At 40.8% G+C, this 16,074-nt stretch overlaps 1 protein-coding gene across 1 annotated transcript in view; it reads left to right on the top strand.

The window, feature by feature from the left end:
- KCTD8 (potassium channel tetramerization domain containing 8) overlaps window positions 1-15,828 on the top strand; it is a 313,811-nt gene extending 297,983 nt beyond the window's left edge. Inside the window, exon 2 of the mRNA XM_073583439.1 lies at window positions 14,766-15,828. Coding sequence (XP_073439540.1) covers window positions 14,766-15,226 — 461 coding nt within the window. The 3' untranslated portion in view covers window positions 15,227-15,828. The remainder of the gene's footprint in view (window positions 1-14,765) is intronic.
- Window positions 15,829-16,074: the final 246 nt, after the last annotated feature.

The following is a 16,074-nucleotide window of genomic DNA, read 5'->3' as shown; positions in this document are numbered from 1 at the left end:
GTCGGAGTTTCTCATATGTCTTTCTGCAATGAAAATGGCTGCCATTACAGCTTCTATGAGACTCTCCAGAGCTCTAAAATAAGGCTTAATGGCAATCTTGGCTCAGGCCTTTCGCTCAGTGACCTCCATTTAGTGTTGGCTTATCCAGAACATTATGGTAATAATCCCCCCGTAGTCTGTAGTAAAGTGAGGAGCACATGCCTGCCTCCATCTTATATCAGTATGGTGCTGCAGTGCTTTTATGTCAAGGGTTGTGACATTTGCGGAGACACATTGTGGGCTGTGAGATCGCACTAAGACATAGAAAAGTATGGTAAATTGCGATGTTCAGTAATTCTTCTTTATTGCATAGTGCATTGGATGTTTTTAACTCAAACAGCTGCTGTTCATCCTCTTCCCCTGATAAAATAAGATGTACAAATCATGAACTTCTAAAAATGAAAAAATTTGAAATGTTTTTATATTATCACAATGTCTGACTTAACAAAGTTTTCCAGTTAAGACTCTGCTGACATTAAAGGGGTATTCCCATCTCTGAGATCCCATCACAATATGCAGTAGGTAAATAAAGTCCATGGAGCCTCATTTAAGAGTCTCAAACACGGGACTAGCCAGATCTTCCTCCAGGGAAGGACCCAGCCATGGGGTGGCTCCTTTTGGAAACCACCATTACCACCATATTAAGTAACCCTTTAAGTCAATATCCAGCTCTTTACGAGTTTACAGATATGACAAGGGAAATACCAAGGCCAGGTATCCAACCACAGACAGCTGTTTCAGGGTGTTGCCCCTCATCAGTGTGAAGTAGGATTCTGGCCAGGTGGGAGCAATGCCTAGTAGACCAACATCACGAAACAATCACTGACCTCAGGGAGACCAGTCAAAGAAAACACTGCGGCAGCCAGCAAAGGCGCTCAATCAGTGAAATCCTAGGTGCAATGCTCCCTGGGAAATACAAATATGCAAATAAAGTCCGTGGAGCCTCATTTAAGAGTCTCAATATGCAGTAGGTGTAATAATAAAATTAGCAAATACTTCCAATTAAATATGTAGTATAGTTCTTCTGATTCATTATGTCGCCTACACCATGTGCAGCACATTTTAGTAGCTTAGCTAGTCATGATTACAATCACTAACAACTAACTCATTGTCACTATATGAGTGGTCGTAACCATGGGTACTACTGCAATGCCCTGCGCATGGGGTGAACAACATAGCAAATCAGAAGAACTATACTACATTTGTAATTGGAGGTATTTGCTAATATTAGTATTGCTACATCTACTACATACTGTATTGGGATAGGATCTTGGAGATGCGAATACCCTTTAATTGCCCCACGTTAAGCACATGCAGTATGCTTTCCCATTGCATATGCTAAAGAAGATATTCATATACAGTATCTCCATTTATCCTACAGAAGACCAAAGCATCTCCTTTAAAATTCATCAGGCCTGTATAACTTTTTAGAGCTGCACACAAGTAATGGGATCTTCTGAGCAGGCGCCAGCAACTTTCACTCCAGTGACCTTCGGTGTGAGCGCCAATAAGGTGCTCTCCACATTTTCAACCTGAATAGTCATTGCCATGTACACAAGGTTCCTAGCGATGACTGTGCAGGGAGTAAGTGGGAAGAGCATATTATCGGCGCGCACACTGGAGGTCACAGTGACTCCCCAGTGCCTGTGCAGAAGATCACTGAATGCATCGCCCACAGAGAGGAGGATGAGGAATGTATTTCTGAGGGAGTGCAGGGCGCAGGCACAGGATTCAGGGGCCGTAACTGATGCTGTTGGGAGGGGGTAAGTATTACAATGAAGACAAGCTGCTGGGATTTCTTTCAGGAATAAGAGCAGCTCACCGTAATAGACATCCTTAGGTGTTCCGAGCAAGGCATGGAGCAATCACAAAACAGAAGAAAATCCAGCTCAACGAACTTGTGAACAAACTTGATTACAAACATGATTACGGTAAGTTTGAGTAATCATCTGAAACGCGTCGATGTCGCATACCATGTAACTTACATCGCTGATGCTGTTTTATGCTCTATTGAGCACTTTCAGTGAATAAAGAAAGAAGTTTGTTCAAAAGTTCATTGAGCTGGATTTTCTTCTGTTTTGTGATTTCTTCCAGGCACTTCATGCCCCAGAGCCTGGAAGAAATCATTAACATAAATACAGAGCGTAACATTTCTCAACACCAAAACCATTAATATGAGGCATACAGGTAGGACTAGTGTAACATTTCTATTACCTGTATGCCCATATTAATAGGTCATACAGTATATAGCACATCCCAGGGGTGACATTCTCTTTAAGTCATCTACAATAACACCCAGCAATCTAATATATAAAGCTCAAGTGTGTGTATGTATGTATGTGTGTATGTATGTGTATGTATGTATGTGTGTATGTATGTATGTGTGTGTGTGTGTGTGTATGTATGTGTGTGTGTATGTATGTGTATGTATGTGTGTGTGTATGTATGTGTGTGTGTGTATGTATGTATGTGTGTATGTATGTGTGTGTGTGTATGTATGTGTGTGTGTATGTATGTATGTGTGTGTGTGTATGTATGTATGTGTGTATGTATGTGTGTGTGTGTGTATGTATGTGTGTGTGTATGTATGTATGTGTGTGTGTATGTATGTGTGTATGTATGTATGTGTGTATGTATGTGTGTGTGTGTATGTATGTATGTGTGTGTGTATGTATGTGTGTGTGTGTGTGTATGTATGTATGTGTATGTATGTGTGTGTATGTATGTGTGTATGTATGTGTATGTAAGTATGTGTGTATGTATGTATGTATGTATGTATGTCCAGGATTGGCATCCGCACCGTCGCAGCTACAGCCACAAAATTTTGCACAGTCACACGTCTGGACCCCGAGAGCATCATAGGCTATGTTGTGAGGTGAAATTTTAACCCTGCGCGTTCCAATTCACCAAACAATTTTGCCCCTATCTACATAATGGGGAAAAAGTGAAAGGAAAGTGTTGGAGGCAAATTGACAGCTGCCAGATGTGAACAAGGGGGACTTAAAGAATGAGAGCGATGGCGCAATAGAGTATATACCGTACAGTTGCTAAGGTGGGGCCCTGACTTGGGATACTCGCCACACACGGGGATATGAACACACACACAGAATGCGCCACACACTACCACGTGCTTCAATACATCTACCACCCTCAGCACACATTTCACCACACATACACCAACCTCGCCATAGAAAAGTCAAAACACAAAAGTCGCCACTCAAAACTCGCCACGCTGTCCCAGAGCTGTTTATAAGGTGAAAAATGAGCTGTGATTGGTTGCTATCAGCAACAGTTTTCTTTGAAGACAGTTGTGGTAACTGAGGCCTATTATTCTTATCATTTCTATGGTGTTATCGTCCTTCTGTAAAGCTGGAAATAAAGGGCCTGTCACACTAAGCGATATCGCTAGCAATATCGCTATAACGTCACAGGTTTTGTGACGTTATAGCGATATCGCTAGGGATATCGCTATGTCTAATACTTACCTCCGACCCGCTCCCCCGCTGCTTATCGCTGATCGCGCGAGAATGTGCTAGGCCGTTTCTCGTCGTCAGCTACCTGCAGGGCTTCCTGTGGAGAGACGAGCGACGAGCGTGGACGCGGGCGGGAGGGCGTCAGGATCACCTAGTGTGACAGGTAAGTAGCGACCCCCGTCCCCAGCGATGTCGCTGGTGAGATCAGCCTGCGTGGCAGCTCACTAGCGACCACTTAGCGATGTACCAGCGATCCTGACCGCGTCATATCGCTGGTCGGGATCGCTGGTGCATCCCTAAGTGTGACAGTACCTTTACACAATTTATTACGGTGCCAACACAGACCACCCTCTGACACAGACTGCAGGGGGAGCCCAGTATCACACAGGATAGGATTAGATACACGGCTCAGCAGTCAGTATCACACAGGATAGGATTAGATACATGGCTCAGCAGGCAGTATCACACAGGATAGGATTAGATACACAGCTCAGCAGTCAGTATCACACAGGATAGGATTAGATACACAGCTCAGCACACAGTATCACACAGAATAGTATTAGATACACGGCTCAGCAGTCAGTATCACACAGGATAGGGTTAGATGCATGGTTTTTATGTGCAATATAATCATTATAGTTTGTTATATCTAACCACAGTTGGTTACTATACCCAGGCAACGCCGGGCTCTTCAGCTAGTCTAATATATAAAGCTCAATGTGGGTGTGTGTGTGTGTATGTCCGGGATTGGCATCTGCACCGTCGTAGCTGCAGCCACAAAATTTTGCACAGTCACACGTCTGGACCCCGAGAGCGTCCTAGGCTATGTTGTGAGGCGAAATTTTAACCCCGCGTGTTCCAATTCACCAAACAATTTTGCCCCTATCTACATAATGGGGAGAAAGTGTATGCATGTATTGGCATCTGCACCGTCGTAGCTACAGCCACAAAATTTTGCAGTCACACGTCTGGACCCCGAGAGCGTCATAGGCTATGTTGTGAGGTGAAATTTTAACCCCGCTCGTTCCAATTCACCAAACAATTTTGCCCCTATCTACATAATGGAGAAAAAGTGAAAGGAAAAGTGTTGGAGGCAAACTGACAGCTGCCAGATGTGAACGAGGGGGACTTAAAGAATGAGAGCAATGGCGCCAAAGAGTATATACCGTACAGTTGCTAAGGTGGGGCCCTGACATGTGCTACTCACCACACACGGGGATATGAACACACACACAAAATGCACCACACACTACCACGTGCTTCACCACATATACCACCCTCAGCACACATTTCACCACACATACACCAACCTCGTCACATAAAAGTTGAAACACAAAAGTCGCCACTCAAAACTCGTCACGCTGTCCCAGAGCTGTTTAAAAGATGAAAAATGAGCTGTGATTGGTTGCTATCAGCAACAGTTTTCTTTGTAGACAGTTGTGGTAACTGAGGCCTATTATTCTTTTCTATGGTATTATCGTCTATTAGATACACGGCTCAGCAGACAGTATCACACAGGATAGGATTAGATACACAGCTGAACAGTCAGTAACACACATAATAGGATTAGGTACATGGCTCAGCAGTCAGTATCACACAGGATAGGGTTAGATACACGGCTCAGCAGACAGTATCACACAGAATAGGATTAGATACACGGCTCAGCAGTCAGTATCACACAGGATAGGATTAGATACATGGCTGAGCAGTCAGTAACACACATGATAGGATTAGATACACGCCTCAGAAGTCAGTATCACACAGGATAGGATTAGATACACGGCTGAGCAGTCAGTAATACACATGATAGAATTAGGTACATGGCTCAGCAGTCAGTATCACACAGGATAGGGTTAGATACACGGCTGAGCAGTCAGTAACACACGATAGGATTAGATACACAGCTCAGCAGAAAGTATCACACAGGAGAGGATTAGGTACACAGCTCAGCAGAAAGTATCACACAGGAGAGGATACTTGGGTAATCGTTTAGTTAATTTGTGTTGCAAATCTGTAGTGCTGAATATATGATGTGAAATGTTTTTATGTGCAATATAATCATTATAATTTGTTATACCTAACCACAGTTGGTTACTATGCCCGGGCAACGCCGGGCTCTTCAGCTAGTATATATATGAGAGCCCAGCTCCCCGTGCATGTCGAAGAGAATGCCCTGATAATGCTTCCACACTATATGTTAAACGGAGAGGTGCAATGGATGTCACAGGTGCATGCTCGGTGCCTTGTCTGTCCCTACAATTGTCATCCTCCTGCCTTGGTTGATATGGCTGATGTCATCCACAGTTTTTTGCATCTGCACAGTTGTTATTCAATACTGTGTAGGCGTAAGATTGGAACCAACTGTGGATGACATAGGAGACATCAGCCACGTCAGTCAAGACAAAAGAATGGCGATTTCGGGGGCAGAGGAGGCAGTAACCATCGGACTGGACCTCAAAGTATGCTAGTTGGAGTGCTGATTAAGATAGCTTAAAATGTGATGAATTGAGTTTATATAGAGGAAACCTAATGAGAGATTTCCTTTAATTCTGTGTGAAAGACAAGCCAGAGACACTGTATGCAAAGGTAGCACTATACAAGTGTAGAATTTGGGCATCTGCATGACTTTATTACAGTGGATAACAGATTTGTAGGTTACTCCCTACATACTTCTTATCTTCAGGGTATACTCCGCAAAACAGGCCTCATGTTAAGGGCACAGCTGCGTTCACAGCAGCTAAGGTCATAAAATAGACAGTGTGTGATCATCAGGCTAAAACTGTGGTCAACCTCTTCGCTACCTCATCACTATACAGTTACACCAGTTATTCTCATCACCATACAGGTACACCAGTTATTCTAATTCCCATACTGGTACACCATTTATTCTCATCACCATACAGTAAAGGTCATGTGTTCATATGCAATTACATTTTGCATGCACATTAATTTACTTTTTCTGCTCAGACCCAGTTTCTCATCACCATACGGGTACACCAGTTATTCTCATCACCATACGGGTACACCAGTTATTCTCATCACCATATGGGTACACCAGTTATTCTCATCACCATACAGGTACACCAGTTATTCTCATCACCATACAGGTACACCAGTTATTCTCATCACCATCCAGGTACACCATTTATTCTCATCACCATGTAGGGTCGGAGGGCAGAGCTGGGGGGTGGTCCCTCTCTTACCGCGCAGAGATGTAACAGAGACACGATGGAGGCAAATGTCGGGTACAACAGGTCCAAGTTTTATTCTCTCTTGCAGCCCACTTGACGGCCTCCGCAGTACACTGCACTTCAATGCACTTCTTCACTTTACTTATCGGCCCTCCGTTCCCAGAGCCGCTTCCCGCACACCGTACTTTACACTGGGGACGTGTATGTATACACCGTCCCCTCTTCACTCTTCGATGCTCCAATCAGATCCGTCACTGTGGCCGCCTTAGGCCCGTAAATCAACAGTACTTCTACTGAACAGTCGTCTCTCTCAATACGGTATGCTTTACCTAAGTGCCTCGTCTTTTCTGTGGTACTTTCCTGTCAGGACCACCCCCCTGACGTTCTCTCTCCTCAGTCCCCCCTGCTTTGGTTTTCCTCAGAGTAGTCGTAGTCCTCCTGTCACTTGAGCTCCCCCTGGGGACTGGAACTTTCTGGAACCCTCCCTCAAATTTATACCTTTCCTGGTTCCCTGTAACTCCGCCCCCCATGACCAACGGTTTCCTAAGCCCTAAGCTGATGTCAAGTCCTTTGCTCACACTCCTCCCTGCCCTCTAATGGTCAACCCAGGTACTGCACGTCCACTACACTTTCCTAGCTGTTTCCCCACTGTAGTAACTGACAACTATCTGAACTGTGCAAACCTTTCCTTCTCTATACTGACAGGTCCGTCCGTCCGTCAGGTCACCTTCCCTACAACCATACAGGTACACAAGTTATTCTCATCACCATACAGGTACACCAGTTATTCTCATCACCATACAGGTAAACCATTTATTCTCATCACCATGCGGGTACACCAGTTATTCTCATCACCATACGGGTACACCATTTATTCTCATCACCATACGGGTACACCATTTATTCTCATCACCATACGGGTACACCAGTTATTCTAATTCCCATACAGGTACACCAGTTATTCTCATCACCATACAGGTAAACCATTTATTCTCATCACCATACAGGTACACCAGTTATTCTAATTCCCATACAGGTACACCAGTTATTCTCATCACCATACGGGTACACCAGTTATTCTAATTCCCATACCGGTAAACCATTTATTCTCATCACCATACAGGTACACCAGTTATTCTAATTCCCATACGGGTACACCAGTTATTCTCATCACCATACAGGTACACCAGTTATTCTCATCACCACACGGCTACACCAGTTATTCTAATTCCCATACAGGTACACAATTTATTCTCATCACCATACAGGTATATTGTACCAGTTATTCTCATCACCATACAGGTACACCAGTTATTCTCATCACCATACGGATACACCAGTTATTCTCATCACCATACGGGTACACCATTTATTCTCATCACCATACAGGTACACCATTTATTCTCATCACCATACAGGTACACCATTCAGTTATTCTCATCACCATATGGGTACACCATTCAGTTATTCTAATTCCCATACAGGTACACCATTTATTCTCATCACCATACAGGTACACCATTTATTCTCATCACCATACAGGTACACCAGTTATTCTCATCACCATACGGGTACACCATTTATTCTCATCACCATACGGGTACACCAGTTATTCTCATCACCATACGGGTACACCAGTTATTCTCATCACCATACGGGTACACCAGTTATTCTCATCACCATACAGGTACACCATTTATTCTCATCACCATACAGGTATATTGTACCAGTTATTCTCATCACCATACAGGTACACCAGTTATTCTCATCACCATACGGGTACACCAGTTATTCTCATCACCATACGGGTACACCAGTTATTCTCATCACCATACAGGTACACCATTTATTCTCATCACCATACAGGTATATTGTACCAGTTATTCTCATCACCATACAGGTACACCAGTTATTCTCATCACCATACAGGTACACCAGTTATTCTCATCACCATACAGGTAAACCAGTTATTCTCATCACCATACGGGTACACCAGTTATTCTCATCACCATACGGGTACACCATTCAGTTATTCTAATTCCCATACAGGTACACCATTTATTCTCATCACCATACAGGTACACCATTTATTCTCATCACCATACAGGTACACCAGTTATTCTCATCACCATAGGGGTACACCATTTATTCTCATCACCATACGGGTACACCAGTTATTCTCATCACCATACGGGTATACCAGTTATTCTCATCACCATACAGGTACACCAGTTATTCTCATCACCATACGGGTACACCATTTATTCTCATCACCATACAGGTAAACCATTTATTCTCATCACCATACAGGTACACCAGTTATTCTAATTCCCATACAGGTACACCAGTTATTCTCATCACCATACAGGTACACCAGTTATTCTCATCACCATACAGGTACACCATTTATTCTCATCACCATACAGGTATATTGTACCAGTTATTCTCATCACCATACAGGTACACCAGTTATTCTCATCACCATACGGGTACACCAGTTATTCTCATCACCATACAGGTACACCAGTTATTCTCATCACCATACGGGTACACCAGTTATTCTCATCACCATACAGGTACACCAGTTATTCTCATCACCACACGGGTACACCAGTTATTCTAATTCCCATACAGGTACACAATTTATTCTCATCACCATACAGGTATATTGTACCAGTTATTCTCATCACCATACAGGTATATTGTACCAGTTATTCTCATCACCATACAGGTAAACAAGTTATTCTCATCACCATACGGGTACACCATTCAGTTATTCTAATTCCCATACAGGTACACCATTTATTCTCATCACCATACAGGTACACCATTTATTCTCATCACCATACATGTACACCAGTTATTCTCATCACCATACAGGTATATTGTACCAGTTATTCTCATCACCATACAGGTACACCAGTTATTCTCATCACAATACTGGTACACCAGTTATTCTCATCACCACACAGGTACACCAGTTATTCTAATTCCCATACAGGTACACAATTTATTCTCATCACCATACAGGTATATTGTACCAGTTATTCTCATCACCATACAGGTAAACAAGTTATTCTCATCACCATACGGGTACACCAGTTATTCTCATCACCATACGGGTACACCATTCAGTTATTCTAATTCCCATACAGGTACACCATTTATTCTCATCACCATACATGTACACCAGTTATTCTCATCACCATACAGGTATATTGTACCAGTTATTCTCATCACCATACAGGTACACCAGTTATTCTCATCACCATACGGGTACACCAGTTATTCTCATCACCATACGGGTACACCAGTTATTCTTATCACCACACGGGTACACCATTTATTCTAATTCCCATACAGGTACACAATTTATTCTCATCACCATACAGGTATATTGTACCAGTTATTCTCATCACCATACAGGTAAACAAGTTATTCTCATCATCATACGGGTACACCAGTTATTCTCATCACCATACAGGTACACCATTCAGTTATTCTCATCACCATACGGGTACACCATTCAGTTATTCTAATTCCCATACAGGTACACCATTTATTCTCATCACCATACAGGTACACCATTTATTCTCATCACCATACATGTACACCAGTTATTCTCATCACCATACAGGTATATTGTACCAGTTATTCTCATCACCATACAGGTACACCAGTTATTCTCATCACCATACGGGTACACCAGTTATTCTCATCACAATACTGGTACACCAGTTATTCTCATCACCACACGGGTACACCATTTATTCTAATTCCCATACAGGTACACAATTTATTCTCATCACCATACAGGTATATTGTACCAGTTATTCTCATCACCATACAGGTAAACAAGTTATTCTCATCATCATACGGGTACACCAGTTATTCTCATCACCATACAGGTACACCATTCAGTTATTCTCATCACCATACGGGTACACCATTCAGTTATTCTAATTCCCATACAGGTACACCATTTATTCTCATCACCATACAGGTACACCATTTATTCTCATCACCATACAGGTACACCAGTTATTCTCATCACCATAGGGGTACACCATTTATTCTCATCACCATACGGGTACACCAGTTATTCTCATCACCATACAGGTACACCAGTTATTCTCATCACCATACGGGTACACCATTTATTCTCATCACCATACAGGTACACCAGTTATTCTAATTCCCATACAGGTACACCAGTTATTCTCATCACCATACGGGTACACCAGTTATTCTCATCACCATACAGGTACACCATTTATTCTCATCACCATACAGGTATATTGTACCAGTTATTCTCATCACCATACAGGTACACCAGTTATTCTCATCACCATACGGGTACACCAGTTATTCTCATCACCATACAGGTACACCAGTTATTCTCATCACCATACGGGTACACCAGTTATTCTCATCACCATACAGGTACACCAGTTATTCTCATCACCACACGGGTACACCAGTTATTCTAATTCCCATACAGGTACACAATTTATTCTCATCACCATACAGGTATATTGTACCAGTTATTCTCATCACCATACAGGTATATTGTACCAGTTATTCTCATCACCATACAGGTAAACAAGTTATTCTCATCACCATACGGGTACACCATTCAGTTATTCTAATTCCCATACAGGTACACCATTTATTCTCATCACCATACATGTACACCAGTTATTCTCATCACCATACAGGTATATTATACCAGTTATTCTCATCACCATACAGGTAAACAAGTTATTCTCATCACCATACGGGTACACCATTCAGTTATTCTAATTCCCATACAGGTACACCATTTATTCTCATCACCATACATGTACACCAGTTATTCTCATCACCATACAGGTATATTGTACCAGTTATTCTCATCACCATACAGGTACACCAGTTATTCTCATCACCATACGGGTACACCAGTTATTCTCATCACCATACGGGTACACCAGTTATTCTCATCACCACACGGGTACACCATTTATTCTAATTCCCATACAGGTACACAATTTATTCTCATCACCATACAGGTATATTGTACCAGTTATTCTCATCACCATACAGGTAAACAAGTTATTCTCATCATCATACGGGTACACCAGTTATTCTCATCACCATACAGGTACACCATTCAGTTATTCTCATCACCATACGGGTACACCATTCAGTTATTCTAATTCCCATACAGGTACACCATTTATTCTCATCACCATACAGGTACACCATTTATTCTCATCACCATACATGTACACCAGTTATTCTCATCACCATACAGGTATATTGTACCAGTTATTCTCATCACCATACAGGTACACCAGTTATTCTCATCACCATACGGGTACACCAGTTATTCTCATCACAATACTGGTACACCAGTTATTCTCATCACCACACGGGTACACCATTTATTCTAATTCCCATACAGGTACACAATTTATTCTCATCACCATACAGGTATATTGTACCAGTTATTCTCATCACCATACAGGTAAACAAGTTATTCTCATCATCATACGGGTACACCAGTTATTCTCATCACCATACAGGTACACCATTCAGTTATTCTCATCACCATACGGGTACACCATTCAGTTATTCTAATTCCCATACAGGTACACCATTTATTCTCATCACCATACAGGTACACCATTTATTCTCATCACCATACAGGTACACCAGTTATTCTCATCACCATAGGGGTACACCATTTATTCTCATCACCATACGGGTACACCAGTTATTCTCATCACCATACAGGTACACCAGTTATTCTCATCACCATACGGGTACACCATTTATTCTCATCACCATACAGGTACACCAGTTATTCTAATTCCCATACAGGTACACCAGTTATTCTCATCACCATACGGGTACACCAGTTATTCTCATCACCATACAGGTACACCATTTATTCTCATCACCATACAGGTATATTGTACCAGTTATTCTCATCACCATACAGGTACACCAGTTATTCTCATCACCATACGGGTACACCAGTTATTCTCATCACCATACAGGTACACCAGTTATTCTCATCACCATACGGGTACACCAGTTATTCTCATCACCATACAGGTACACCAGTTATTCTCATCACCACACGGGTACACCAGTTATTCTAATTCCCATACAGGTACACAATTTATTCTCATCACCATACAGGTATATTGTACCAGTTATTCTCATCACCATACAGGTATATTGTACCAGTTATTCTCATCACCATACAGGTAAACAAGTTATTCTCATCACCATACGGGTACACCATTCAGTTATTCTAATTCCCATACAGGTACACCATTTATTCTCATCACCATACAGGTACACCATTTATTCTCATCACCATACATGTACACCAGTTATTCTCATCACCATACAGGTATATTGTACCAGTTATTCTCATCACCATACAGGTAAACAAGTTATTCTCATCACCATATGGGTACACCAGTTATTCTCATCACCATACGGGTACACCATTCAGTTATTCTAATTCCCATACAGGTACACCATTTATTCTCATCACCATACAGGTAAACCAGTTATTCTCATCACCATACAGGTAAACCAGTTATTCTCATCACCATACAGGTACACCAGTTATTCTAATTCCCATACAGGTACACCAGTTATTCTAATAACCATACAGGTACACCACCAGTTATTCTGAAATTTGTACAGAGGAGCAATTCAATTTGATGACAAATGACCTTGTGTTGAAAATTTACGAATTCATTGAACTCTGTGAATTTGAACAATTTGCTATTTTGTTTAATTCAAGCCACCTAATATGGCCTCTGTCATTTTACACATTGCATAAAATTGCATTAGCCAAAAAAAGATCACATGACCTCTGTCAGGCTTCGATTAAATGCCCTGCAGGTATCACACCACATGGCATAGCACAGCCAACTAGAGAGTCCCTCATAGCCTGTAATCATAGCCTGTAAAAAAAGCAGTAGAAAGGATTGCAAGCAGTCATTTTGTGGTGAATCTGGATAACAAGAAGATTTCACAGTTCATAGCGTAGCTATAGCGATAGGGAGAGAAAACCATAAAACACTGAAGAAATTGATAAAATAGTGTCTGATGGTACAGCAATGAAGAAGATTTGTGTGTGAGGCAAATACTGTCATAGACATTTTTCAGAGAATTTGAAGTACTTTCAGTTAATCATAAATCAAAATTCCTGGGGTTAAAATGTGTTGAGTCTAACAAATTAGAATTTCAAAACATATACTGATATCATGTTATACTAATTCAATATGGCGTAGTGTTGTCCAGTAAAAGCTTGGCTCAAAATTTACATCCATCACATCTATTCAAAAGAAAACATTATATAACTTATTTAAAAAAGAAGGGTTATTCCAGGCACCAAGTCACTTTTTTTTTCATGTGTGTTATTTCAACCTAAATCCTCAGAAACAGCCTTGTTGGATCTCTTCTGGGTGGTGCACGCATAAAGAACATGTATTATATCAGAAAAAGTAATAAGAAAAGCAGCACTCACCCGATCCTTCTTTCAAGATGTGGTTTTAATCCATAAAATTGGTTACATTGATATTAGCAGAGGTGCAGGTGTCAGGGGAGTTGTTTCATGAACAGTAAGACCTGCCGAACTATGGCCGTTTCACGCCTTGTGGGTGAGTGCTGCTTTTCTTGTTACTTTTTCTGATACAATATATAGCTTAATACACTTTTTTTTATAATGTTGGAGTTTAAGTACAATGGAAGAATCTGAAAAATGCCAATTTTTCAGATGTTTTATCACTCAATTTAAAATATTTGGAGTAGTTAGAAAACATAGCAAAATTAATGAGTTGCAATACCCCATAACACGTGGAACAGTTTTGTGACAAAAAAACGGACCCTTTTGTTATCTCATTCAACTTCTTTAAGTTTAGTTGTATCACAAGTAGATGATTGTTGACTGGTTATTACTGATGACTGACCTACATAATGTTCAACTATTTAAATGTTAATTCTAATGTTAATTATGTTCACCATTTTGTTTTGTCTTTTTTTGTCATCTCAGGATCCCCTCTAAAGTTAGTATCTCCAAAACAAGACTGTGATGAAGTAAAGTCCGAAAAAGTTTTAGACAAAGGTAGTGAAAGTGGAACATCATGTAATGAACTGTCTACATCTAGTTGCGATAGCCAGTCAGAAGCTAGCACCCCACAAGAAAATACATCTGTGCTCCAGCAATCAAGTTCCCATCAACCTAGCACCCTGACATTGGATCGGCAATCAAAAAAGAATCAAGTCCAGTGGGTTCCACCAGCTGATAAACGTAGGAACAGTGAACTCTTCCAGTCACTGATGAGTAAATCAAGAGATAACAACCTTTCTAAAAGGAAAGTCAGTGAGAAACCAAGCATCGAAGAAGAAATGAAAAAATGTATACAAGAATTCAAAAAAATCAAAATTCCAGATTACTTTCCAGAGAAAAAACGTCCATGGCAGATGGAATTATTAGAAAAATATGATTTATAGGAATCTTCTCTGTACTATTCAATGATATGTGGTTTGTGTGTTCCTCTACTGAACTCCCTCGCTTTCACAACCTACTTGATGTATAGAATTTTGTGCATATGAATTTATAAGGTGTAATTTTGTGACAATTAAAAATAACATCAGGTCTGAAACAGAAACTGTCATTTTCCACAAGAAGAAATCCCGGTGATAGGAAATTAGAAAATACCGTGCATGTCTTCAAGGGACCACTTCTACTGGCAAACTTTTGTCAGATACCTTTTCACTCCTGTATTTAATTTTTTGTGAAAACATTTATTATGACAAAATAATAGTTACAGTATTAACATCAGCAGCATACCTACCAACAATCTCTTTCATCTCGCGACTGTCCCTTGACCTAGAAAGAAGAACATATTCAAGTTTACAGACTTTTTTGTGATCTGTAGGTTTTTCTAGGCGAAAAGTAGGAGGCGCTTCAAAGGCCCTTAATTTTGGAGTCAAAGATTGGGAGGTGTGCAGTAGATTTTACCAACATCAATTTCTCAAATAAATGTAAATGCAGTAATAATATTTAGTTTGCATGACCACCATCTTAGAAATAAAACACAAATGCAACTTCATCTTGTCCTTTTTATTGTTTTTTCTTTTGATTCTTCATTCTCTTTTGAATAACTTATGGTCTATGATACAGGATATATCATTTAGAACATTTTGGAGATTTATTAGATCTGACTTGGTATAAAATATGTATTAATTGCTTTCAAATGTTTTACATGTTTTCACTCTAATCCTAGATTTTTGCATGAAATGGTTTCTTAAAATAAAATACATTGCATATATGAAGCATAAAATATTTGATTGGACAC

The sequence above is a fragment of the Dendrobates tinctorius genome, unplaced genomic scaffold (genome assembly GCF_039654945.1).
Source record: "Dendrobates tinctorius isolate UK_male_01 unplaced genomic scaffold, ASM3965494v1 ptg000079l, whole genome shotgun sequence".
In the NCBI taxonomy this organism is placed as follows: domain Eukaryota; kingdom Metazoa; phylum Chordata; class Amphibia; order Anura; family Dendrobatidae; genus Dendrobates; species Dendrobates tinctorius.
Note: the sequence above shows the minus strand (reverse complement) of the source record. Positions and strands in the feature narration are given on the sequence as shown.